The 27,417-nt window shown below is 39.1% G+C and overlaps 5 protein-coding genes across 7 annotated transcripts; all 5 read right to left on the bottom strand.

Moving 5' to 3' along the window:
- Nucleotides 1-114: 114 nt before the first annotated feature.
- Nucleotides 115-4,000, bottom strand: LOC111810556 (rac-like GTP-binding protein ARAC1). The gene is made up of 7 exons (XM_023697273.1): nucleotides 3,740-4,000; nucleotides 3,218-3,305; nucleotides 3,023-3,132; nucleotides 2,878-2,941; nucleotides 999-1,063; nucleotides 851-916; nucleotides 115-765 (listed from the first exon to the last, which is right to left on the bottom strand). Exons 1-7 carry the CDS (start codon nucleotides 3,836-3,838, stop codon nucleotides 664-666), a joined length of 594 nt encoding a protein of 197 aa, XP_023553041.1. The 5' UTR covers nucleotides 3,839-4,000; the 3' UTR covers nucleotides 115-663.
- Nucleotides 4,001-5,228: 1,228 nt separating this feature from the next.
- LOC111810430 (3-dehydroquinate synthase, chloroplastic) lies at nucleotides 5,229-9,194 on the bottom strand. Its single transcript, XM_023697136.1, has 8 exons — nucleotides 8,718-9,194; nucleotides 8,443-8,593; nucleotides 8,108-8,275; nucleotides 7,782-8,008; nucleotides 6,836-6,959; nucleotides 5,906-5,968; nucleotides 5,676-5,819; nucleotides 5,229-5,600 (listed from the first exon to the last, which is right to left on the bottom strand). The coding sequence occupies exons 1-8, from the start codon at nucleotides 9,050-9,052 to the stop codon at nucleotides 5,469-5,471; spliced, it is 1,344 nt and encodes a 447-aa protein (XP_023552904.1). The 5' UTR covers nucleotides 9,053-9,194; the 3' UTR covers nucleotides 5,229-5,468.
- A 1,207-nt stretch (nucleotides 9,195-10,401) lies between these two features.
- LOC111809832 (salicylate carboxymethyltransferase-like) lies at nucleotides 10,402-13,220 on the bottom strand. The gene is made up of 3 exons (XM_023696268.1): nucleotides 12,683-13,220; nucleotides 11,761-12,033; nucleotides 10,402-10,892 (listed from the first exon to the last, which is right to left on the bottom strand). Exons 1-3 carry the CDS (start codon nucleotides 13,157-13,159, stop codon nucleotides 10,545-10,547), a joined length of 1,098 nt encoding a protein of 365 aa, XP_023552036.1. The 5' UTR covers nucleotides 13,160-13,220; the 3' UTR covers nucleotides 10,402-10,544.
- Nucleotides 13,221-14,398: 1,178 nt separating this feature from the next.
- Nucleotides 14,399-18,102, bottom strand: LOC111810591 (proteasome subunit alpha type-7-like). Its single transcript, XM_023697320.1, has 3 exons — nucleotides 17,826-18,102; nucleotides 17,187-17,601; nucleotides 14,399-14,793 (listed from the first exon to the last, which is right to left on the bottom strand). The coding sequence occupies exons 1-3, from the start codon at nucleotides 17,996-17,998 to the stop codon at nucleotides 14,632-14,634; spliced, it is 750 nt and encodes a 249-aa protein (XP_023553088.1). The 5' UTR covers nucleotides 17,999-18,102; the 3' UTR covers nucleotides 14,399-14,631.
- A 647-nt stretch (nucleotides 18,103-18,749) lies between these two features.
- On the bottom strand, nucleotides 18,750-26,325 carry LOC111809631 (histidine kinase 1-like). Of its 3 annotated transcripts, none has more exons than XM_023695999.1 (14): nucleotides 26,259-26,325; nucleotides 24,364-24,563; nucleotides 23,993-24,235; nucleotides 22,952-23,749; nucleotides 22,625-22,872; nucleotides 22,375-22,534; nucleotides 22,144-22,270; nucleotides 21,983-22,072; nucleotides 21,719-21,913; nucleotides 21,562-21,631; nucleotides 21,437-21,479; nucleotides 21,206-21,346; nucleotides 20,059-21,102; nucleotides 18,750-19,314 (listed from the first exon to the last, which is right to left on the bottom strand). In XM_023695999.1, the coding sequence occupies exons 2-14, from the start codon at nucleotides 24,547-24,549 to the stop codon at nucleotides 19,099-19,101; spliced, it is 3,561 nt and encodes a 1,186-aa protein (XP_023551767.1). In that variant the 5' UTR covers nucleotides 24,550-24,563; nucleotides 26,259-26,325; the 3' UTR covers nucleotides 18,750-19,098. The 3 variants fall into 3 exon arrangements, with proteins under 3 accessions (XP_023551767.1, XP_023551766.1, XP_023551765.1); XM_023695998.1 differs by lacking the exon at nucleotides 26,259-26,325 and adding an exon at nucleotides 26,148-26,241; XM_023695997.1 differs by lacking the exon at nucleotides 26,259-26,325 and having other exon boundaries at nucleotides 24,364-24,757.
- Between the last annotated feature and the right edge of the window lie 1,092 nt (nucleotides 26,326-27,417).

Below are 27,417 nucleotides of genomic sequence, written 5' to 3'. Positions count from 1 at the left end.
TTTNAAAAAAAAAAAAAAAAAAAAAAAAAAAAAAAAAAAAAAAAAAAAAAAAAAAAAAAAAAAAAAAAAAAAAAAAAAAAAAGAACACAACATTGAGAAGAATTGGAACTTAAAAAGAAAAAGTCAAGCAACTCAAGCTTGGCAGCTTCATTTGAAGTAAAAACAACTCCAAAGAACTATTTATGCTCTATGCTACACAAACAAAACCACTATTGTCAAAGTCAGAATGCAAATTCATAAATAAAAGAATCCACCAATGTTCGTTCCTCTTTGAAGCAAGCACCCACTTCTTCCCTCCATACATACACTTTTCATTTCAAGCATATACTCCTAATGCCCTTTTCAACCATACTCCTCCCTCACATTCCAGTATCCATATCTCTATCAGTACATATTTAGAACCACAAAGGCTAGTAGTATAAGGTGAGCACGGAGGAGCATGTCGTCTCTTCTAATTCGATACCACGTGATTCCCAGGAAAAGAGGTAACAAACTACCCGATGATGCTTCACAGAGATTGCGTGTATTCCGGGACAGAAAAATAAATCAGACTTTTAGGCCACTACAGAATCAAAAGGAAAGAAAGAAAGAAAGAAAAAAAGAAGAATGAGAGAATACAGGCAGACAAAGGGTGGTGTCATGTTTCCACAACTACAGCTTTGCTCATAATATCGAGCACGCTCTCTGACCTTTGGCCTTCTTTTTCTTCTGCTTTGGAGGTTGAAGTACAACCTTAATTGCTGCATCAAAAACTCCCTTCACATTCTGTGGTTATATCATGTTCAAAAGCACATTAATAATCCACAACTGCAATTCCATAACACTAGTTCACTCGTACCAACACGAATACCTGCTGAGTTTTTGAGCTGCATTCGATGTATTCAGGAGCACCAATCAGCTTTTGAAGCTCCTCTCCCTTGACATTGACATGAGAGCCAATTATATTATCACAGCAAGAACAGCTTGAAAATAAAACACCAATAAAGACGATCATTTACCTGAGCTGTTGAAATAGGAACTGCACCAGGATGGTCAATAAAGAACTGCTTATCATCTCGAAGATCTAGCTCGTAAAAAATCAACATCAGTGAGAAGTAATCCAGGGCAGTCGACGATGGCACCGCACGTTAGCACATTAAGCATAAATATGAATATCACACAAATAGATCCCATCACCGAATTAGAGAAGACAACAGACAAGATCAATACCATTAACTTGTAGAATCCATCTCAGTTAGCTGTACTATGTAACTTCATTATGGATATCACAATCTAATTAAGAAGGAATTGTACATGCAGGCTTGCACGAAAGTAAGAGGAAACACAAGTTTTAGTGAAAGTTTTTCTCTCTCTGCAGCAAGCGAAGTCTAGGCTTGCTAGGCTTGCTCTGAGCTAATAAATGAAATCCAGTGACCGAACTCTTCCGTGTTACTTGTCAACAAGACGAACCACACAACTTAAACAGCAAGGCAGCAGTGTCATTTATAGGGTTTTCTTTATAATAAAACCTCACAAAAATGGTGCTTTTAAGTCTCAACATGGTGTATCCTTTCTAGGGTTCTCCTTTTAGTGTGAACAACACGACTTTTTCAAGACAATCAATAAAAAAGGGGGTTAAAAATACACTATCCTTATAACTTGACACTAGAAATTGTGAAAAGAAGAGCAGAAGGATCCTAAATATATCTCAACAGAGAAGACAGTATACCAACAAACTGTTCTACAAGCTAGCACCAGAAGTGTTTATGCTGTTTTGATCACATTGACCGGTGCTATACTCGTGATATACTAACAAGCGTTGAAAGCTTGCTGAAAACACGCATGAAGAAACTAGGCGATAAACACCATCCCAAATTAATAATAAGCACAAGGGAAGATTGTTTAAATGCGCAATATATAATAACAATGAAGAAAAACAAAAATACTGGGTAGAAAGCCCAAAGATAATGTAAATGCATATGAAGGGCAGATTCCTAAAATGAACAAACGCTCCCCCAACACTTGACTCACAATCTTCTTTTACATATGTGAGATAAACTAAGAAGGCCTCAAGGAGATTATACTTTATTACGTTTCTCAATTTTGTGAAGTACTTGGTGCAGATTGTTCCATATGAGCTTTACAGCCAATCACCAGAGGATTGAGGATTTTGGAAGGCATTGTTGCATCTCCTTCGTTGTTAAACTGAGGACTCCATGGGCAATTTCTGTAACAACCTAAGCCCACTGCTAGTAGATATTGTCCTCTTTGGGCTCTCTTTCGGGCTTCCCCTTAAGGTTTTTAAAACACATCTACTAGAGAGAGGATTCCACACCCTTATAAATAATGTTTCGTTCTCCTCCCCAACCAATGTGGGATCTCACAATTTCAGTCTTGATCATACTATAGTGTGTTGGAGTGTAACAAGAGATTTTCTTGTGATACGGTGGTAGATGGGTATGGGATTTTAAGTTAAATGAACTTGATTTATTCATTCTAGAGCCTATACTACTGACATTTTTACACACTTTTTCCTTTCATTGCCAAAATTGTTGACTAGTAGTCCGAGTTCTTGCATGCAGGCCTTGAAGTTTCAGCTCCTCTGGCCGCTCTTTCTAGCAGTATATATCGTTTATACTTGCCTATAATCTTCCCACTCCCATCAAATACAATTATTTATAATAGATATCTGAGTGAGCAATCAAGATTAAGTGTTATTAGTTAACAGCATACTTCACTTTTCCAGGCAGGTATTCATCAGTCAGATAATACTTTCTAAGATTTCAAAATGAGAAATGATGGCACGGCCTAAACATACATCTACAACGACAAATAAGCCAAAGCCTATCAAGAAGCAAATAACGACAAGATTCAAAGAACATAAGAAAAATATTTTACCAAGCTTAGTTCCAACCAGAACAATAGGTACTCCTGGTGCATAATGCTTCAACTCTGGGATCCACTGAACATTATGCCAAAAAGATTGAAACAAATCTTTAGTAACTATGATTCCGGAACTCTGGGAAAACATCTATTATTCTACCTTTTTAGAAACATTCTCATAACTGGCCTTGCTAATGAGAGAGAATGCCAATATAAAAACATCTGCCCCACGATAACTCAAAGGTCTTAGCCGGTTATAATCCTCCTGTCCTGTTACACACAACAACAAATTCAACCTCGAAAGAATGTAGTAGGTAGAAAAAAGAAAGAGAATAGATTAAGATTAGCAAAATACCAGCAGTATCCCACAATCCTAGGTTAACAGTGCTCCCATTTACAACCACATTTGCACTGAAATTGTCAAAAACTGTAGGCACATAATCCTACATTCCAGCACATTCAGAAGAGAACAACAAAATGTAAGTTTCTTACAACAGGAAAAAACCAAGAAAACATTGATTGAGAAAGAAAGAATGGAAAGATCATATCAATTTAAAACATGGATTCAATTTCTGCAACGCAATCATAGACCAGAGTTCTAACATTAAGTCTAAAAAAAAAAAAAAAAAAAAACAAGAAATTATAGATCCCATATTCACCATGATTTGCCTGAATGAAGCCAATTGTTTATACAATGCAAGACATTATCATGAAACATTCTCAGACATATACGTGAATCCTAGCAATAGAAAGCAAAATGGGTAATGATAACTTAAAAAGAAACAAATCAAACAATCCAATCAAGCCAAGCACCTCATCATACAATCTAGCCCACAGCAACATAAATGGAAGAAAAGAGAGAGAGAGAGAGACTGACAGTGGGGAAGGTGTTGCTGGTATAGGAGATAAGGAGACAAGTCTTGCCAACAGCTCCGTCTCCAACGGTGACGCACTTGATGAACCTTGAAGCGCTCATTGTTGAGAAGCCAGAAAGAGGGGGTGGCCGGCCTCAGATCGTGAACCTGAGGACAAAAGAAAGAAACACCGGTGCTAAACTAAAAACGCCGTGGTTGATCTGCTCCAGTTGCTCCGTGCTCCGGCGGTTGTGAAGGGGGGGAAAACACGAGAATAGGGGCAATTGGAGNGGGGGGGGGGGGGGGGGAGGAGAAGAAGGAAGAGTGTAAGGGTTGGAGAAAGAGGGAAAGAGAGTAACAAAGGGAGAAAATGATAGAGAATCAATGGGGGAATGGTTGCAGAGAAGGAAGAGAGAGAAACCTTTGACGCCGGGAAATATTGCCGATGAAGCGTTCCTTCACCAAACCAATCGTCGCCAACAAACCTTCCNTTTTTTTTTTTTTTTTTTTTTTTTTTTTTTTTTTTTTAAATTTAATTAAATTAAATTACAAGTTTAGTTGAGCGTCTAATAAAATTTTAATTTTTTATTTAAAAGATTAATGGATTTTAAAAAACAAATAATCGGGTGACTTATTAAGTATACATTGAAAAATAAAAAGATGAGTTTAAGAATAGTCAAAAATTGATAATTCAAGAATTAAGTGCTTTTAAAAGTTAAGGCAGATTGATTGAATTTAGTTTCAAAAAGTTTCAATTTAGTCAATTTGTATATTTTGCTAATAAAATAGAAAACTCAAAATGTGTTGAATTGAAAAAATCTTTTGAACTAACCCAAAATTTTAAGTTGGTTGAGTTAGTGACTGGGCAACCCATAATAAAAATTTTAAGTTGGTTGAGTTAGTGACTCGGCAACCCATAATAAAAATTTTAAGTTGGTTGAGTTAGTGACTCGGCAACCCATAATAAAAATTTTAAGTTGGTTGAGTTAGTGACTCGACAACTCATAATAACTCAAGTGAGTCGGGTGTGTTGAGTCGACTTAGATTAAAGAAAATCTAACCCAACCCAATATAAAAACTAAATTAAAAATTTTAAGGTTATAGAGTGGAGTTCTTTTTTAATTTAACTGAATTTTTAATATGGCATTAGTGGACTGGAGGATGGATTTTGCTGTCCTATTGGGTTGTGAACCATAATCTTATCATGGTTCTTTTCAAAAATTTGAAAGAGATAAAACAATAATTAACTGAGAAAAATATTATTTTTCTTTCCTTAAATAACATTATTTTTTCAATTAAATTTTTTAAAAAAATACAAATTGCATTTCTATTCTATTTTCCATAACCATTTGTTCAGTCTAGAAAAACATATATGAAACTTTAGCTTCATTTTAAAAAAAAAAAAAAAATCATTGAAAACCTTTAATCGAGCGGTTTTGGGCAACCTGAACATAGCTCAACTAACTCAAATATACTCTGGACTAGGAAGTCGTTCAATCTCTAACCAAATAATAAAAGATAAAAGAGATAAGCTTTATTTCTCTCAGTAGTTCATTCACAGCTCTAGAATGGTGGATCAGGTGTTAAAAAACATAGCATTATCAGATTACAGATCACTCATCACATGGATTTTCTAGTGAATATAAAGAAAAACTAAGGCTAAAGGGAAGAAGCAGAGAGCCAGAGCAATATCATAAACGTATGGTACAGAACTTACGCACACTTCGGAACGATCTCTTCTAGATCATTGAATCAAGACTTGCAAAATGAATGAAGCGTCTCGTCCAACGCCTTCCTGTCATAATCGCCGGTGAAAACGCAGTTTCCTAGAGGACCTTTCAGGAGAATTAGCCTTAGTAGCCCATCAGCAACCTTCTTGTCGACCTGCCATGCAAATCGAGCTTAGAATACTGAGAGACAATAACATGAAAGTAGAGTGGAACACCCGAAATCACTTACTGCCATTATCGATTTAAACATCTCCACCGTCATGCTGTCGGGAGGTGCAGTAGGCAACTTTGCCTGTTTTAGAATGGCAAGAACTCTGCTCACAATCGTATCATCAATCCATCCGAGACGATATGACATGTCAACTGCCATTACCTGAAAATTGGCAAAGAAACCCAACATTTAGAATTGGTATATATGAAGTAGAATGCAGAAATGGTTTGAACTCAGTGATGCAATACCGTGCCAACTGCAACAGCTTCTCCATGGAGCCACTGGCCGTACCCGAACCCAGTTTCTATTGCCTATAGAACATTGCACAGAATGAGAAGCTAATAAGAAAGGAAAAGTACTCCATGACGAAAGCGACACATGATTCATGAACAAAAAAATACATTCTTCGAGCGAGCAAGCCATGAGATGATTTCTGCGATTGCAGACTGCAGGAACGAACAAGGTATGATTTGGCCCAGCACAAAAAGAGAGGATTGGAATTGAGAAACAAATCATATTAGAAATATAAATTGTTTCTACAGTATGACGAGTTAGTATAAGATCCGACATCGGTTGGGGAGGAGAATGAAACATTCTTTATAAGGGTGTGGAAACCTTTCCCTAGCAGACGCGTTTTAAAAACCTTGAGGGGAAGCCTGAAAGGGAAAGCCTAAAGAGGATAATATCTGCTAGCGATGGGCTTGAGTCGTTACAGATGATATCTGAGCCAGACACTGAGCGATGTGCCAACGAGGAGGCTGAGTCCCAAAGAGGGTAGATACGAGGCGATGTACCAGCAAGGACGCTGGACCTTGAAGGGGAGTAGATTGGGGGGTCCTACATCGGTTGGACAAGGGAACGAGTGCCAATGAGAACGTTGGACCCCCAAAGAGGGTGGATTGTAAGATCCTACATCGGTTGAAGAGGAGAACAAGGCATTCTTTATAAGGGGGTGGAAACCTCTCCCTAACAGACGCATTTTAAAAACCTTGAAGGGAAAATGCAAAAAGGATAATATCTGCTAGCGGTGGGCTTGGACCATTACCGTTAGTGTCTAAAGTAAAGTGGAAGGGCAATGGAAAATATTTGATGATCAAAATTGGTATGTTCAAACGATATATTCTTCATTGCCTCACAATCAAGTTGTACAGCAAACAGAGTGAAAGAACCCATCTTACATGTCCGAATGTGTGGCCCAAGTTCAGAGTTGCCCTTAGTCCGCTTTCCTTCTCATCCAATGAAACAACCTCAGCCTTGTTCTCACATGAGCGTTTTATCGCATAAGCTAAGGCGGCCGGATCCCTACAACGAGCCAACAGATTAAACAATTTCAATCAAACATCCATGTAAATGACAACAAAACTACAAGATAAACCAAGTATTTGATGTACTTGGAACCCCCCTCTCTTGAGTAGAATGACTCAAGTCCTAATCCAACAAAGAATTGGGTACCTTCCTACTTTCTCACTCTCTTTATTTATAACCAAATTCCTAATGACAACAACTTCTCTAACTGATTACTATTATATCCTTATTACTCTAATTCTGTCCTAATAACGTTCCTATCAATAAATATCAGGAGATAGAAAGAGAAGCAGCTTAACAAAACACGAGATGAACAAAATGGTAATTGAATAAGTAAACAAAAGCCCTTCATACAAGGAAAGCTAGTGTATATCTAATGAAAACACTATAAGTGGAAGGACTCTATAGAGCCGAAATGAAATTTATAGTCTTGTAGATATCAAACTAAAATACAGAATAATAGGAGAACATGTATAAATTCAGTCAGCTTCAGTTAAAAAATAGATTAAGATGATTAAATTTACCCAAAATGTAATGGATCAAAATTTTGAGTTTCGTGTTGATTTGACATGGTTTAGGAGCATGAGGTCCTCAAAGTTCAAATTCTTACTATGTTATCTCCTTCTCCTTCATTTGATATTAATAGCACATATATTGGAGCCTCATGAATGAAAATAATATCGGAGTCGCCTACTAACAACTCGAACTTTTGGCTCTAATAGTGCAATTTCATATATGACAGTCAATTTAACTTCGTTTAAATGCTTTAGCAGAATAGAAGCATATTGGACATAAATCAATAACATTTTAAACACGCACCTTGCCATCAATGAAGGCATGTTCTTCTCCTGCCATTCAAAAAACTCGGCATCCCTAATAAGCCCATACTTGATGACCTCCGCAAAACCAGAAGCCAGTTCCCTTTCAGGTAATGTGTTTAATGTGTCGGTATCTACAACGACACATTGAGGTTGATAAAACGCACCAATCAAGTTCTTCCCCAGACGGTGATTTATCCCTGTCTTTCCCCCAACTGACGAGTCCACCTAGAACACACAGGTAGAAGAACAAGAAATGTTAAACAAAGGATCATCTCAAGTTAAGAACGAAAAAGCTAACAAATACACTTCAGAAAAGCTGCATACTTGTGCCATAACAGTCGTGGGAATCTGAATGAAGTTAACCCCTCGGAGGAAAGAAGCAGCAGCATAACCACACATATCGCCAATGACACCACCTCCAAGGGCTACAAATGTACATCGCCGATCGAGCCGCGACTCGATAGCCTTGTCAAATACTTTCATGAGTGTGTCCTACTAATTCAAGATAGTGATTAGTTTCAATTCTTGGGAGAAATTGGAAGAGCCAAAAAGTTTTACAGGGAGGGGGAAGTTTTTACATTCCAACTTCTTATACATGCAATCTTTCATTTTTAACAATGACATTTAGGGAGCAGAGGAAGCTAACTTAAACTACTCACCATATTCTTGTACTTCTCACCATCTGGTAAAATCACACTTTCAATTGAAACATTAGGATTCCCAACAGTTAAAGCTTCAGCAACTTTATCTAAATACAATGGTCCAACAGTATCATTCGTGACTATAAGCACTCTCTTCCCATGAACATGCCTGTAAATTTAGTAAGACCAGCACAGATAAGGAGAGAACCCAATGAACAATCAAACAATTCATTTCCACTAATTAACTTCCGAGTTCTTACGTGGCAAACACAAATTCATTTTAATTGCCATACCTCTGGAGAATCTCAGGCTGATCAAGAAGACCGGATCCAATGTAAATCGGATAGCTCCGGTCACCCAAATCCACCTCAACAATCGTCGGAGCAGAGGAATCAGTTTTACTCGCTGACTGATCCATAATCTGAGCAGATCTCGCCCAACTCTTCCCTCTCATCGGCCTCATACTCAAACCAGAAAATCCATTTCGATTCAACTCAATCCGAGTTGGAGACGAACGGAAATTGACAGAATAGCGATTGCGGATCGGGAAAAAGCAGCGGACGGCGGAGGATTTGACAGTGAGGTCAGAGGCGGGAGAAAGACAGAGAGAATTTGGGATGGTATCCATGAATCAGAATACCTAGGTCGTGGTGGAAGAGATTTACGGCGGCGGAGAAATGGAAGGAGTTGGTGGAGAGTTTGAGGCATTGGGACGAAGAAGAAGGGGAAGAGAGATGGGAGGCGGGCGTCGTTCGATTCAGTGGTGGCGGGCGGGTTAGGTGGGGGCGGGTCGAGGTTGGTAAGGGAGTTACCAATATCTCGCGATAATTTATGATTATACTGTATGTATCGCGATATATTAATGAGAATTTGACCGAAACCGAAGAAATGTGAATGAAATTGGTTTCGGTTCTCAATTATTTTTTAATAAAAATGGAATAAAAAAATTATTTATGTAATTATTTGAATATTTCCTTTAAAAAATGGTAAGAAACAACCAAATTTAGTAATAAAAAAACATTGACAATTGTTATTATTATTATTATTATTGGAAAATATTTAAGAATGGGTAGTTGGAGAATAAAATAAAACAGAATGGGCCCACATAACATACAATGACCCCATTAAACGGCAGTCCTTAGCTTATACCCATCCAAACTCAACAAAACTCCCGGACTCGACCACCCGTTTGTACCCATTGAAACCCAACAAAACTTCCAGACTCGAAAATTCGTTTATACACATCCAAATCCAGTAAAACTCCTAGACTCGACCACCTGTTTGTACCATCAAAACCCAACAAAACTCTCATACTCAACAACTCGTTTATACCCATTGAAAGCCAACAAAATTCTCAGACTCAACGACTTAGTTATACCCACTGAAACCCAATAAAACTCTCAGACTCAACAACTCGTTTATACCTATCTAAACTTGACAGCTCGTTTGTACCCATGGAAACTCAACAAAACTCCCAAACTCGACAACTCGTTTATACGCATTCAAACCCAACAAAACTCTCAGACTCGACAATTCCTTTGTGCCCGTCGACTCCCAACAAAACTCCCAGACTCTACAACTCGTTTATACCCATCCAAACCCAACAAAACTCTCAGACTCGACAATTCGTTTGAGCCCATCGAAACTCAGCAAAACTCTCGGACTCGACAATTCGTTTGTGCCTATTGAAAGCCAACAAAACTCCCAGACTCGACAACTTGTTTATACCCATCCAAACTTGACAGCTCATTTATACCCATCGAAACCCAACAAAACTCTCAAACTGACAATTCGTTTGTGCCCGTCAAAACCCAACAAAACTCTCAGACTCGACCATTCGTTTCTTTTCATCCAAACTTGACAACTCGTTTATACCCATCGAAACCCAACAAAACTCTCAGAGTTGACAATTTGTTTGTACCCATCGAAATCCAACAAAACTCTCAGACTCGACAATTTGTTTGTACCCATCGATATCCAACAAAACTCTCAGACTCGACAACTCGTTTATACCCATTGAAATCTAACAAAACTTCCAGACTCGACAACTCTTTTATACCCATCGAAACCCTAAAACGCTAACAAGATGGTAACAATAACGATAACGAAGAATATTATCATTATTTTCTAAGCAAAGAAACAACCAAACTAACATGCTCCACCTCTCTAGTATCAGCCTCCATGATTTCTTCAAATCTCTTAAACAATGGCTCTATAATATCTCCACCAAAATGGGCTCTTATCATACATTCATTCACTGCTTGAATGGCCTTCGCCATTTGTTGGGTTGTCTTTGATCGTTCATAGCTTTCCCCATCTCTATTCACACCATCCCATGCCAAAGCAATTATCTCCAAATTCTCTATTTTGAAGGACCCTTCTTCCTCTATCTCCCTTCTCACATCCTCCACATATGGTTCATAATAAGGAGTGTTGTAGCTCTCTAGTTCTTCCTCCTCAATAAGCCCCTACTATGCAATAACTATATAAATATCTTCGGTTTCAGACGAAGAAAATTATCTTATTTCAGTTCCTAAAGTTTCTAAAAATGTCTAATAAGATCTTAAACTTTCAATTTTCTATGTTTAATAAATACCCTCTAGAGACAAAATTGAAAGTTTTAACGAACAAATTTGGTACATAATTGAAGCTCAAAGGAGTAGTTATTTGGTGTTTTAAAAAATTCAACCAAAGGAACATAAACCTGAAAGATCAAGGACGACTATCTAAGACAACTAGAGAGAGGCTGGGACATTGGCTCCCCTCCTTCCGTTCTTCGACCTACCTCTGGTGTAGGAATAAGTGTGATATCCCACATCAGTGGGGAAGAAGAATGAAACACCCTTTTTATGGGCGTGGAAACCTTTCCCTGGTAGACATGTTTTAAAGTTTTGAAGAAAAGCCCAAAGAGGACAATATCGGCTAGTGGTGGGCTTGGGCTGTTACAAATGGTATAAGAGCTAGACACCGGGCGATGTGCCAGCGAGGAGGCTGTTCCTCGAAGGAGGGTAGACAAGAGGCGGTGTGCCAGTAAGGACGTTGGCCCTGAAGGAGGTGGATTTAGTGGGAGTCCCACATCGATTTGAGAAAGGAACAAGGGTCAGCGAGGACGATGGGCCTGAAAGAGGTGGATTGTGATATCCCACATCGGTTGAGGAGGAGAACGAAACACCCTTTATACGAGTGTGGAAACTTTTCCCTAGTAGACACGTTTTAAAGCCTTGAGGGGAAGTTCGAAAAAGAAAGTCTAGAGAGGATAATATCTACTAGCGGTGGGCTTAGATTGTTACACTAAATTTCGAAATTATAAAAAAGATGGGTTGAATATATATATACCTCATGGACCAAAGCTTGGAAGGCTAGCCCCAAGTAATCCCAAAGAAGGCAAGTTTCATCAGGGCATGGATCTGGCTGCCTTCTTCCTCTGAAAGTTAAAACCATTCTCCCTCCACACACCACTTCTTTTGATCTTGACTTCAAGAAACAACTGAAATCCTTCTTGAACTGACCATAATATGCTTCTATTACTTCACTTGGGCTTGTCTTTGATATGAAAATCTTCCCTTTGTTTCTTATTCCCTTCCCTTTCTCACTCAGCTCTGGAGGTACCTGTTTTCAACTTTCATGTTTTATTTCTGTTCGATTCGATATACGCAATAAGTTTAACCCCTAAATTTTGAGATTTTGTGTCTATTTGTGTAACAGTACAAGCCGTACAAGCCCATCGCTACTAGTAGACATTATCGTTTTTAAGTTCTTCCTTCTGAATTTCTTCTCAAGATTTTAAAACGCGTCAACTCAGGGAGAGGTTTCCACACTCTTATAAAGAATGTTTTATACCCCTCTTCAACCAACGTGGGATTTCACAATAGGACACTAAGCCGTGTGCCAGCGAGGATGCGGAGCTCTCCGAAGCGGGTGAATTGTGAGATCTCACATCAATTGGAGAGAGGAATGAGTGCTAGCAAGAACACTCGCCCCGAAGAGGGGTGGATTATGAAATCCCACGTCGGTTAAAGAGGAGAACAAACCATTTTTTATACGAGTGTGGAAACATTATACCCTTAGGGGAAGTTCCAAGTAAAAGCCTAAATCTAAGAATATTTATCTAACGGTAGACTTCAGTGATTACAATTTGGTCATGAAGAACATTGAAAAGTGTTTAAGAGTTATTTTAATCTTTGCATTTCAAATTTAAATTTATATTGTGTTAATTACATGAATGTAAACTATTATGAAGATTTGAATAGAGACTAACCTGAGAAAGCCAATGGAGACTGGAAGAAGAATGCACAAAATGAAGACTGTTAGAAGCAAACAATCTTCCATAGAAAGATCCTGGAACTCCAGCGACGAAACACTCATCCATAGCCGACGATCCGCCGTTCTTCTTGTTCGACAATCCTCTGAAAACAGAGTTGAAATCGTTCTCCGCCAGATCGTTCAAAAACACAGTCAACTCCGGCGCTTCACCGCCGCAACAGCCGCGGATCACGCCGACGATCTCGGAGATCGCGAAGAGCGCGTTCGGTCCTGAAGAGCAGCCGAGGTCGGCAACGGCAATGGCGGATGGCAAATCGGCCGCGCATAAGGCGGCAATGGCGCTGCGGAGCAGAGGCCGGGATCCGGACTGGTATTTGCTCTGTGAGATTGAGTTTGTGGCGTAGCTTTGGTCGCCGATTCCTTGGTTCATTGTGAGAATTTTTGGCGCTTCCGAATTCTGGATTTCCGCCATTGATTTGAAACTCTATGCTCTGTAGTGATTAACGAGATTCTCTTATTTAATCTCTCCCTTAAGGATTGATCATTGACTTAATTAATTAGTGTCCAATTAATATAAATATAAACCATGGATGATGTCTATAAATTATTTATCATCATATTTTTATAATTAAATTTAAAAAAGACAAACCGATTGTTCGTCTGTCTGTGACTCGAGTTTATCTATAGAAATGCATTTTGTTAATCTTATAAAAATGTTAGGTCCAGCCTATTGGTCGACAATATATATTTTAATCAATTCAATTATTATTATAACCTTAAATATTGTTTAGAAGATAGAATTAATTACACCAAACAATTACAATATATAACTAATTTACTTATAAATTTGTCTCTTTTCATTATTGACTTAAAAAGCTTAATTTTCTAATTTTCCTCTTGGAATTATTTAAAAGATGCTTGCTTTGAGTTCTACTTAATTAAATAATTATTTAATTATGTATGACGTAGTATATTCTTCAATAAATTATATTACAACTTTAATCGAACTAAAAAAATAAAAATAAAAATCATTCTAATTTTTATTATTGGGAGAAGTAGACTTTCAATAATAATGATAAAATTATAATAGTTTTGAAATATTTATTCCTAAAAATATATATTTTAACGTTTTATTTGAACGGACAAGAATTTAATAGAAAAAATTGAAACAATAAAAAAAAGTTCCTCCAAATTTATAAAATATTTAAATGATGAGAAAACTCAACTAATTCGGATTCCTCGATCCAAACTATCAAAGTAGGATTAGATCGCAAAAGAGAGATTTTCGAGCCTGCAAGCTGCAAGCAACAACGGTGGAAAAGCCATTGCGGCTAGCTTGTAGTTTAGGGGTGTCGTAGGGGTGCCCTTTTCGAGTGGAACCTTAGTTTTAGAGTTTTCACCAACCTATAGTCTTACTAATAAATAAAAAGGAGTTTACACATTTTTCAGCTCCATTGCATGCATAAACAATGATCCGCTCGCTAACCTATAAAATATTTAATCCAATCGAACCAAGGTTGATGATACATTGAAATTTGTGAAAATTTGATATTTGAGTTTTATTAAATTTTAGTTATTAATATAATATGAACGGTGAATAAGTAACGACCCAACCTAACTAAAAAACAAAAGGTTGAGTTGAACTGTAAACTCTCAAAGTTGCTCACCTAACTCGACTTGTGTGCACCCTAATTCCAACTGGCTCGAAAGGTGGCTAAAGTAACACACTTTATAAGTCTCATTCCCTGAAACCATAGGATAATATATATAGCAAATCTCTATAAAGGAAACTCAATTTGGTGTTCATTGGGTGCATGAAGCTGACTGCAATGCTTCAATGGTGGGTTCAATTCCATGACAATCTTTCCAGGTTCGAAGTTTAAGCACATTGCAAAAGATATAAACTTAGCCAGACGAAGTCAGTGAGTACTACAAGAGAAGTGATCATGTTTCCTTCGGCCGGGACTTCTTGGCAGCCTCTGCCGCTGCTTTTTCTGCTTCAATCTCAGCAACAATGGCATCAATTTCAGCTTCCTCCAATTGTTTCAAACCATGTTCCTTTGTCATCACAGCAACCTCTATGTTCTTTCCTCCGCTCTCGACAACCTACAAGTTGAGTCGAGTCGATGGAAGTAAGTCGCTAAGTATCACAGATAAACATTCAAGAAATTCACTTAACTCATTTGGTATATTTATGGCAATACCTCTGAAGAATGAAGGATAATTGTAAACTCGGATATGTTAACTTAGGACATTAAATCACGAACCAATATTCATAACGGCCATTGGCTCGATTACTCGAGATCAGCTAAGTTAACCAAGAAGAGGTCAATGCAAAGCAATGGTTATATCTATTTTGGCATTTCTAGTTGTTTGGATTTGGAAGGTGTTTTTGTACTAATTTTTTAAGGTTGTTTCTTTTTTCGGGTGTGCTCTCATTCTCAGAGTGACCTATTTTTTCGAAAACCTTATGGAATTGTTTCTAAAAGGACTTTTCCATTTGCCGTCTAATGTTTTAAGCCCTCTGAAGATTAAACAATGATCCAAAGAAACTTTCGAGTAAAGGAATAACCATAACCAGTTACACCCAAGGATCAAATTGGTTCTTAGGGTAAGGAATAACGAGTCACACCAAAGAATGTGCATAGTATAGCAAGAAATGTCCAAATCCTTGACCGCTTAATAACCGAATCATTAATTTTTTCTTCGATGAATGAACCATGGATGAAAGTACAGAGGAAAGTTCAAAGGAGAGCCACAAAAACAAAAATCAGCCCAACCAAGAGACGGAATACCGAAAAGCATGCAAGCTATGTGCCTACCATTAAGCATTAGTCATGATACAACGACAACTTATTTTCCATTTTATACATCGAATCACGAACCTCCACAATGGTATGATATTGTTCACTTTGAGCATAAGCTATCATAGCTTTTCTTTTGGTTTCCCCAAAAGGCCTCATACCAATGGACTCATACCAATGGAGATAGTATTCCTTACTTATAAACTCATGGTCTTCTCCTTAATTAGCCAACGTGGGACTCCTTCCCAACATTCCTCCCCTCCAACAAAGTACACCATAGAGTCTCCCTTGAGGCCTATGGAGCCCTCGAACAGCCTCCCCTTAATCGAGGCTCGACTCTTTCTCTGGAGCCCTCGAACAAAGTACACCCTTTGTTCGATACTTAGTCACTTTGACTATAACTTCGAGGCTCACAACTTCTTTGTTTGACATTTGAGGATTCTATGAATACACACAAACTAACTCAAAATGAAACTCGGAAATCAATTGCATTGAAAAACAAAACAACTTAACCATTTTGATAGGCCTTACAAACAAATGAAATTAGTATTATAAACTCTAAAAATAATAAATTAACAACCCACTAAATGACTTAATGGTCCTAACATCCCTAAAGAAATGGTCTAATCTAACCATTTCAACCCTAAAGAAACCGTCTAAGATAGGACCAAGACACAACTCCATCACCAGAGTAAAAACACATTGATGTAAGGTTTCATTTCTTGCGTGGTTTGACCAGAGATGGAGTTATTGAGCTGAAGCATTGTGTGACACAAAAACAAGTATGTCTGTGTAGTACCACGAGTAAAACTAAAAGCATTTATGCCATTTCTATAGGAATGTTAGGACCACTAAATTATTTAATTGGTGTTAATTTATTATTTTTAGAGTATGCTATTTTTATCGTTTACTAATTTCGTAAGGTCTATAAAAGCCACCAAGTTGTTTTGTTTTTCAATGCAATTGATTTCAGAGTTTTATTTTGAGTTAGTTTGTGTGCGTTGACTAATTAGTTTTGGTAGATTTCAAATCCTGCTAATTGTCAAAAAAATCTCATATAATCGAGTATCAGATGATTCAAAACCAATCACCACACCAAATACTAAAGTAGCTTCATGTAAACAAACTACTGTATTCAATCAAGGAATACCAAACACCCATTACAAGTCATGATCAAACAACTACTTCAGTTCAGAAACCAAACAAAGGTTCTATTATCCAAAAGAACTTTACATGCAAACCATATGTCTTTTGGAAACAAGGAACAGAGATAAATGCAAGCAATTAACTTTGAAAAATCCATTCTGCAGTAGAATAGGTTGGCTATGCTTCATTAACCTTAGGTTGGCTATGCTTCATTAACCTTTGGGGGCCAGCGTCCTCGCTGGCACACCACCCGGTGTCAAGCTTTGATACCATTAGTAACAGCCCAAACTCACTGCTAGCAGATATTGATATTGTCTGCTTTGGCCTTCGTCACGATTTTAAAACACGTCTACTAGGAAGAGATTTCCATACTCTTAAGAGGAATGTTTCGTTCTCATCTCCAACCAATGTGGGATCTCACAATCCACCCCCTCATGGGGGCCAGCGTCCTCGCTGACACACCGCCCGGTGTCTAGCTTTGATACCATTTGTAACAACTCTATTTACAAAGTGCAAGTAAAGAAAACAAGAAAAGCTATAACAACTTGCCTCGAGCAATGCACGGATAGCAAGCTTCACAGTTTCTTGCCCAGAAGTCTCCTTGTAGTTCTTCTCAAGAAACTCCCTAATCGAATTTGAATTTCTCCCGGTTGCATTGGCTTTCCAAGAGGAAAAAGTCCCAGAAGGATCTGTCTGATACAATGATGGAGTACCAGTGTAAGGATCAAACCCAATAATCAAAGTGGAAAGCCCAAATGGCCTCACTCCACCACTCTGTGTGTACTTCTGCTGAAGCCCTGCAATGTATCGCGTTATATACTCAACAGTCGCTGGATCCTCAACTGTAAGCCTATGGCTTTGACACTCAACACGAGCCCTGTTTATCAGAACTCGTGCATCTGCTTTGAGTCCAGCACAAGCAAGTGCAATATGATCATCGAGATTCACAATTTTCCGAACCGATCTGCAAACAGTAAATCAGATATGAAACAAATAGAAAGAACAATCGCCATTTCAATAACCCTAAAATTCGACCTAACAAGAAACTTCCAACCCAAAAATTAGGTCAAGTCAAATCAAATCAAATCAAACTCGATACGAGGTTCTGACAGTAACTCAATATCGTGATTCTAACAACCTTGAAGTAGGATGAATTCGTTAAAGAGGAAATGAAATTGAGAGAGTGACCTGGAATCTTGGAGTTTGGGGGTGGATTTCTTCTCGACGCCAAGGACGACGGTGTCGGAACCGCGAACCCCGACGGCGGCGTTGCCCTTACGGACGGCCTCGAGAGCGTATTCTACTTGGAAGAGATGACCGTCCGGTGAGAATACCGTAATGGCTCTATCGTATCTCGCCATTTTCCTTGGGTTTTAGCTCTGATTTTCTCTGTAAAGAAAGATCGGAACTTGATGAACAAGTTGTTTAAGCTCTCACTTCCTTTTGCACTTTCTTTTTCTTTCTCAACAAGTTAATGTTGTTATATATATATATATATATATATAATATTCTAAAGCGTTTTTATTTTCTTTTTAATTTTTTTAGTCTAGGCAAGGTTTGCCTTCACCCACCGAACATAGTTTGGGTGGAATCCAAGTTTGTTCGGTCACACAATGCATATTCAATTATGTGTGACACAATCACGTCGCATCTCATTGTCATCTCGGTTCCCAACAATACGATTGCATCTCATTGTCATCTCGGTTCCCAACAATACGATTCATGCATCGTGATGTCATCCCATGTCTCGAGACACATCGGTCATCTAGACTCGCTCGGACACATCCGTTGGAAACTGACCCATTTGTCGATCATCTCATCAAGACATCTAGAACATCTATCTATCCGGGTTCTCTCAAACATCAGACTCTCCCGTGTCCATGCTAAACCATTTACGACATACGTTCCAAATAGTAATCCAACCTTCGACACATGAGCTGGGACGCAATATCAACACACCTGTACTATCTGATACTGTCTTTGAAAGACATTTTTCAAAGGAAGACGTTCGAGACAGTCCCGTGCGTCCACGTTGTGACACGCATGTTCCACACAGCAGCTCGCTTAGGTCCGAGGACCGAGGGATGGTTAAATGATTACAAAGAGAAGAGCTTATTTCCCCTCTTATTCTTACTTTTACTTGCACTGTTAGAATGTTCTTTACATCATAATACCTAACTTTGTTATCTCACTACTAATTACAAAAAGTGGGAAAACTTAAGCAGCCTTTCAGCTGCCCTACAACAATATGTACAAAGCTCAATGGACACAAGGAACCTACCTACTGATGGCAGCAAATTTACACTCTTTAGCATTAAACTCGTCTCTTGAATATACGCCCCGTTCCGACCCTTAAATGCCTTATCTTCTCCTTTTTGTTCGGTTAGAAAGTGACCGTTTTGATTTGCAAAACCGAAAACATTAGCACGTAGTGTAGCTCGAGAATCATAAGCAACGTTTCTTAGACTTTTCTCCGAGTGAGGGAAAGTATGGTGGATACCATCAGCTTATAGTCAATTGGCTTTGTTAGGTATGCATCCATTCCTACTTCCAAGCATTTGGCTTCATCCGATGACATTGCGTGGGCTGTCAATGCTACGATCGGTACGTGAAGGCTCGTTCCCAATTCTAGCTTTCTAATCGCTTTTGTTGCTTCGTAGCCGTCCATCTTTGGCATCTGTTTCAAATATTAAGAAAGTTTGTACGCTTCGTAAGTACATATAGGATTTAGATCATAAGAAACTTTGCATCATGTTTCATTTTCAACAATCAAATACGATGTGAAGCATCCTCTTTGGATTTTCCCTTTCAGGTTTCCTCTTAAAACGCGTCTGCTAGGGAGGTTTCCACACTTTTATAAGGAATGTTTCGTTCCCCTCTCCAACCGATGTGGGATCTCACAATAGACCCCGGGTGGTATGCCAGAGAGGACGCTGGGCCCCAAAGGGGTGTGGATTGTAAGATCTCACATTGATTGGAGAAAGGAACGAGTACCAACGAGAACGCTGGGCCCTAAAGGGGGTAGATTGTGAGATCTCACAACGATTGAAGAGAGGAACGAGTGCCAACGAGGACGCTGGGCCCGGGTGGATTGTGAGATCCCCACATTGATTGGAGAGAGGAACGAGTGCCAACGAGGACGCTCGGTCCCGAAGAGGGGTGGATTGTGAGATCCCAGGGAATGAAACATTCCTTATAAGGGTGTGAAAACCTCTCCCTAGAAGACGCATTTTAAAAATCTTGAGGGGAAGCCCGGAAAGAGAAAGCTCAAAGAGGACAATATCTGTTAGTGGTGAGCTTGGACTCTTACCGTTCGGGAGTGATTTAGGTTCATTATATATCAATGAAAGCAACTCTAAAGTGCAAAGAAAGCATCATCTCAATTTTGGCTCATGGAGTGTAACGTTAAGTTGGCACTTACTTGGCAATCCATCAAGACCAAATCATATCTTGTGGGGCATTCTCTTCTTTGCTCTTCAGCACTAAGCATTGCAGTCAGAGCTTCAACAGCCAGCAGCCCATCTCCGACAGCGATCACCGTGGCTCCCATTCTTTCGAGCATTATCGTCGTTACTCTTTGAAGAACCGGTGTATCTTCTGCAAGCAAAATGCGTAGCCCTTCAAGAGATTTCTTACCATGACCATTCTTAGAATCTGATTCTTCTTGGCTTTTAGGATAGTTGCCTCCTAAGTTCAGTCCATGGGACGAGTCTTGTCTCATGTCACATGAACCGCCGGTCCCTGCGTTACTCACAGTCGAACGTACACGAGTTAACTCAACTAAGCTATCGTTAAGGGACGAAAATGGCGGCTGACAAGGTTTTGGCATTGTTTCTTCCTGAAATGTTGCACACTGAGACTTGGACTTGTCAAGTTCAGCTAAATCAGAATCATCTGAGCTAGCAGTTTCAAACTGAGTTGAATCAATTTCAAGGCATTCATGATAATCCCCTTCTTTTGATGCATTTCTTAAACCATTTTTCCTCTGAATCTCAAGATTTCTGTCCTTCATAACAGCTTCCAAAATATGAATCATTTTTGCTCTATACAGCGGCTTATTGTTCACTATAAAGTGTCCTTTTCCCCGAAGCTCCGTCTTCATGGCGTTGGACGTATCGTGGTTTAACATCCACGCAAACTTCACTTTTCCAGAGTACTTGTCAAGGAAGTAAAGTTGATCCTTCCAAATATCCGTGCTCAAGTCCAGTATCCCGATATCGGCAACGACGATGAACGTTTGGCTTTTCATGTCCTTAATTCTCGTTAACTCGGCTCGTAATGGTTCACCGAGGGAATCCTGTGGACTAAATCCCTTTTTGTTTTCGAACTTTCTGGCTTGAAAGAGTTCTTGAAGGATTAGAGTTAGTTCATTCCATTCTGAAGCCTCTAAAGTGAACAGTCCGATCTTACGAAGCCACTGCGACGTGATTAATCGACTCGTGCTGCCACGGAGTGCAAGAAGTACCTGCATTTGCACAGAAAAACATCGATATTAACGAGCTTGGGACTTTTGTCTTAAGAAATGAGCCATGCTGAAAACAAACTCAAGGCTTCATTTCTTCACTTACCACTGCATTATGTTTTGCAAAATCAAACTGAGAGTGATGATCTATGGAGTCTACAGGTGTGCTGAGAACCAAATAAAGTCGCATTAGAGTTCCCGGGCCGTTTTTCTTTACGACCTTGATTTCACCACCCATCTTGTTAACCTGTTATTAGCCTCGGTTAATGAGATGCTTAAAGAAACGCTCTAAGCTTCGAGCGGGGGTTGGTGCTGGGAAAGGTTCGGTCGAACTTACCAAGGTACGTACGATGCATAGTCCAAGACCAGTGCCACCGTGCCTGAAAAATGTAACATATCTTTATACTAGATATTGAGCTATGAAAACTCTTGACAGCATCTTTAACTGTTTTAACTACTTACGTTCGGGTTGTCGAGGGATCTGCTTGCTCAAAGCTTTCAAAAACAGACTCCCATTTGCTAGGATCGATCCCTGTAAGGAGCGGAGAAAACGGTACTTCTTAGCATTTAGAAATCGAAGGAAATTATCAAGTGTTCTTCTGGTTGGCTTTTGACATACCACAGCCAGTGTCATCAAGTTCAAACCATAAGGTCATTTTGTTATCTTTCTTGAACGCGTTCTTCGTGTGGTCTCCGTGTTGTTTCATCTTTGTCCGATTAGGAAACCGTGATTTCTTCTGATCCATACAAGACTTTCCCATTTCTTTGAGCGTATTCGACGTCTCGCACCACCCTCGAAGAATGATGTGACCAGCTGCAAAACATTCGAAACGGTTAATCAATTGTTTGATAAGCAACACTGGTGATAAACAAGATCACTTACTAGTAGTGAATTTGATAGAGTTGCTAATCAAGTTTGTGAATATTTGAACAACCCGACCGGAGTCTCCTCGAACTAATCTCGGCATATCATCTAAAACAATAGCATTGTATTAGAGCATTGCATAAATTGTAGTGTAATCAATTCGTGAACGGAAAACGTACCAGAGAGATCCAATACAGTTTCCACATTATGGTCGATGCATTGCACGGAAAACATATCAACAAGCCCTTCGAGTTCTCGTCCCAGATCAAACTCCGCATCTTCCAAAACTAGCTTTCCAGATTCAACCTAAGTGATTATTCGAATGATAACAATTAGGCTATGATCTTTCACACCATTACCTAAAAAACAGAATAAAATTTCGTAGAACCAACGAAGCGAGCTCGTTATACCTTGCTTAGATCTAGAATGTTGTTAAGAAGTCGGAGTAGAGCTGTCGAGCATTTTCGAATCTGAGTGACTGTCGCAAACTGTTCGTTATTGAGACAGTCATCGCACATTAGAATGTCGAGCAGTCCAATTACGGCAGCCATCGGTGTCCTCAGCTCATGACTGCAATATCAATAAAGTATAAACTAACATTGTTATTAACACACACGCCAAGTCGTTACGTTATTCGTCCATCGTTTTAAATGAACTCACCTCATATTCGCGAGAAATTGACTCTTGTAATTACTAGATGCCTCTGCTCTTCTTCTTGCATCAAGATGGCTTATTAGTTCAGCTCTTAGTTTCATTTCCTTAGATACTCCTTTTGTCAGAATCAAAATGAATAGACATCCAACAACTAAGATGCACAAAGAGGCAGAAATGAGTATAACCAATGTTTTGTAAGCTCTTTCATCTACCTTTCCCATTATGTATTGCCTAGGAATGATGACAACCCCCACCTACAAAAACCGAAAGGATCTTGTTATGTTCGTAACGATTAGATAAAAAGAAAGTCGATGGATCGATGACGAAACTTACAATGGGAAGCTTCTTTAGATTAAGAAAAAACGAGTCGATGTAATACTGCTGACCACCAAGCTTGACATTCTCTTCATGGACCTCATGACCAGGAGGAAAGTTGTTTCCATAGGTTTTGTTTAACCATTCGGCTCCTAATCGAATCACGTCATCTTGGGAATCGACAGCCATCATAAGCTTCGGACCAGTCGATGTATTTCTTAACAAGGGAGCATTGGCTGAAGTAGCAAGCAAGTAGCCCTCTTGAGAGGTTAGATAAATATGTCCACTATGGAACTCAACAAGCTCCTTCATAAGTTGACCGACGCTCGAAAGTGCGGTCGTGACACCGACCACCGCAACTATGCTTTCATTTGAAGCATCCGAAACAGGAAGGGCTGCTGAAAGCAATGGTGTATCCATGTACTTGCTGACAGTAACATGCCATGAGGCAACACCATCAGCTACCTGTGAAATGCCAGGAATGTTAATCAAGTCCTCCGGTGGGATTTGCCTTGCTTTCCCCATCTTCTCACCACTGATAGGATCAAGCGGTTCCCGGTACCATTTTGCTGAAACATTGCCATGTATGGGTGGTTCGGACCACCCTTCACCCGACGAAAGTCGATTTATATTATATGATTGAGTGGCAGTGATGGAATAGTTTGCAAGATCCGAGTAAATATAAAACGTATTGTTGCTTCTATGATCTCGATGGAACGCTTGGACAAAACCATTCTTGTAATTGATCGTTATGGCATTAAGAGCTTTTCGACTCGCAAACATCGCCCATGTAACGTCTCTCATTGCTTCATACAACTACAGAAAAATACAGACATGAAACATGAGTTCAGAGCTCAAAGTATGTGTAACTGCCCAGGTTCATCACTAGTAGATATTGTCCTCTTTGGACTTTTCCTTTCGGGTTTCCCCTCAAGACTTTATAACGCGTCTGCTAGGGAAAGGTTTCCACACTCTAATAAAGGGTGTTTTGTTCTACTCCCCAACCAACGTGGGATATCACAGTATGAAAGGTAAATCAGACAAGGATAAGAAAACAACCTCAACTTGCTCTGCTTGATTCACTGGCTTGCTGTACTTCCTCATTACATATTCTGAAAGCTTAACCTGAGCTGTGGTTATTTCAGCTGTGGAATTCAAGACACTCCACATCCGTAAGATCGGGCGCTGCAGCAGTTCATGTCGAAGACCATACGCTAAGCTATCGAGCGACTGTGCCGTGTAGCTCTTCGTGAAGTGCCATGTGAGTATTGTCAGCATCCCAATCAAAATAGCCAGCATCACCTGTATTATAATGTAATAATCATCACTGTCAAGATGTATATCAAGCCGAATGGCACTGATATCATTTCACAAGTGGGTGGTATTAATTTTGAACTTGAATGAGTATCAGATCATTCCCAAAGACTAACCATTATAGCAAGGCGAGCAACAAAGACACTGTAATAAGAAGAAAGGCAATGAGAGCTTGCATATTGAAACTCTTGTTGTTCAACATCTCTGTGAAAGATTCTTCTGCTGTGAGGGGCTGTGTTTCTTCTCAGAGAAGTTGCAAGGCCTGAAATTCTACAGAACACCTTCCGCAATGGAGTGGACATTGTAGAGGTGAGAGCTGAAGAAGAAGAAGAAGAAGAAGAAGGTTCAGAGGGGGTATCCTCTTCTGCCATTAATACTGAAACTTTACAGAAATATGCATTTTTTTGCAGAAAGGGGTCTGGTTTTGTTGTAAATCAAGAAGAGAATGTGTGCAAATGGGTGGAGGTTTTTAAATATACTGCTCCCATTGTCATCTCCCACTTTTTCAAGGCAAGAGGCATATCTATCAGCCACAAAGTGGCAAAGCAGGTGGTGGGTTCTATTCCTCATCCCACAGTTTCCATTGCCACTTATCCTTCTCCTTTATCCAATTTCTATATTTTAAAATCAAGTCCGCTTTACGCTGTCAGCCTCATAGTTTCAAAACGCGTTTGTTAGGGAGAGGTTTCCACACCATTATAAAGAATGTTTTGTTCCTCTCTTCAACCAATGTGGGATCTCACAATCCACCCCTCTTGGAAGCCCAGTGTCCTCGCTAGCACACCGCTCGGAGTCTAGCTCTAATACCATTTGTAACAGCCCAAGCACACCGCTAGCAGATATTGTTCGTTTTAGCCCGTTACGTATCACCATCAGCCTCACGGTTTTAAAATGTGTCTGTTAGGGAGAGGTTTCCACACCCTTATAAGGAATGTTTCGTTCCCCTCTCCAACCCCTCTTAGGGGCCTAGTGTCTTCGCTGGCACACCGCTAGCAGATATTGTCCGCTTTAGCCCGTTACATATTGCTGTCAGCCTCACAGCTTTAAAACGCGTCTGTTAGGAAGAGGTTTCCACACCCTTATAAGAAATGCTTCTTTCCTCTCTCCAACTGATGTGAGATCTCACAATCCACCCCCATTGAGAGTCCAGCGTCCTTGCTAGCACACCACCCAGTGTCTAGCTCTGATACCATTTGTAACAGCTCAAGCACACCACTAGCAAATATTTTCCGTTTTAGCCCGTTACATATCGTCGTCAGCCTCACGATTTTAAAACGCATCTGTTAGGGAGAGATTTCCACACCCTTATAAGAACATTCCTCTCTGCAACTAATGTGGGATCTCACAATCTACCCCCATTGAGAGCCCAGCATCCTCGCTAGCACATCGTCCAGTGTCTAGCTCTAATACCATTTATGACAGTCCAAGCACACCGCTATCAGATATTGTCCGCTTCAGCTCGTTACATATTGCCGTCAATCTCACAGTTTCAAAATGCATCTATTAGGGAGATATTTCCACACCTATAAGGAATGTTTCGTTCCCCTCTCCAACCGATGTGAGATCTCACACTTCTAAAACCAAAAAAGCTTAGACAAAATTGCAATCAATGGCCACAAAGTGAAGAAGATAAAGCAGAAGATCTCCATTCAAATAAACAATGAAGAAAAAAGGAACAGTATTCATTGAAATGATTCTCTACAGCCCAAAAAAGGACGTTCCCTGTTCGGAACCAAATTAGCCATTGGCATTTATCAGATTCTGGAATATCAAACAACATACGTGTCCGATTATCAATCTAGCCTTTAAATCCACAAAAAGAAATCATCAAAGACGGGTTCAAATTTGGTTGATTCAGTCACACAACTTTAGACTTTAAAGGAAAAGATAAGGATCGCACCGTGATGCTTAAGAATCGCCGTTGGATCATACTTTGGGGAAGAACTTTGAGCAATCTAGAATCATAATGAAGTAAAGAAAAAATGAAAAAAGAAACCCAATCACTTTTTACCTAAGATGATGATCGAGATTTCTTCACATTTTCCTCTCCCTTTTTGAAAGGCCCAATAACGCTTGCGATTCTGTCACTGCGGCAATCCGTTTGCGAGGAATAATTTCAAATAAAACAATGCATCAATTTGTTATGTGCTTAAATGTGATTGGAAGTTTATCTTTGAGAGTGAGTTCGATCCTCGCAAGCTTCAATAAAACTCTTTGTTAATAAAAATCGATACTATCTATTTGATTCTAACCTTTTTCGAAGTCTTATACACGGTTAAGAATTATGTATTAACCATTTGAAAATGTAGACTGTTGTGGGTCGAGGACTCCTTCTCTTTCCCCTTCTTCAAACTCAGATCCGTTTATAGAGAAATCTCTGATCTAGAACAAGATCCATTTTGTATCATATCTAAGGGATTCCTGGGTTCAGGCCGAAGAAGCAAGGTCACTCGATCATTATCAAATCGACTACAATCTTTTTCTGTCCGTGAGATGGGTTCAGGCCAAAAAAGCAATGTCACTCAATCATTATCAAATCGACTACGATCTTTTTCTGTCCGTGAGGATCCTAATCCCAACAGAGCGTCTTCTACCTCTAATAGGCCATGAACTAGATCAGAATCATTCTCGATGAATCCATAAGAAGTGATCCCATTTTTTTTATTGGGTTCGGATAGAGACCAAAGTCTTGAACGACCGATCCAGCAGAACAACTCAAAAGATAAAGAACCCGAACAATTATATATATATATATATACAACTTTTTGAATAATGCCCATTATTGAACTACAATGACAATGGATGGTCCTTTATGACCTAATTTTTTTACATATTCTAAATTTCTTAGTGGAATGCATGGTTTGATTGATAAATACATTAGTTCACAATATAGCTAACAATTTTGCACCCATTCATGTTCGAAAAAATAATATTAAATTAATAAAAATATCTCTAAATTTTATACATTGTCTCAAAAAATATCCTTAAAGTTTTACGGCGATCAATAATATTTTTAAACTTTAAAAAAATGTTTCAAAAATATTATTACGATTAGTTTTGGATAAAACTTATTATATTTTGTCGTTTCAAATTTTTAAAAGTTTAAACTCATAAAATTTTAAAAGTAAAACCCTTTAACCTTAAAAATCAAGAATTGTCCACCATCAAGC

The sequence above is a fragment of the Cucurbita pepo genome, chromosome LG14, assembly GCF_002806865.2.
Source record: "Cucurbita pepo subsp. pepo cultivar mu-cu-16 chromosome LG14, ASM280686v2, whole genome shotgun sequence".
NCBI lineage: Eukaryota > Viridiplantae > Streptophyta > Magnoliopsida > Cucurbitales > Cucurbitaceae > Cucurbita > Cucurbita pepo.
Note: the sequence above shows the minus strand (reverse complement) of the source record. Positions and strands in the feature narration are given on the sequence as shown.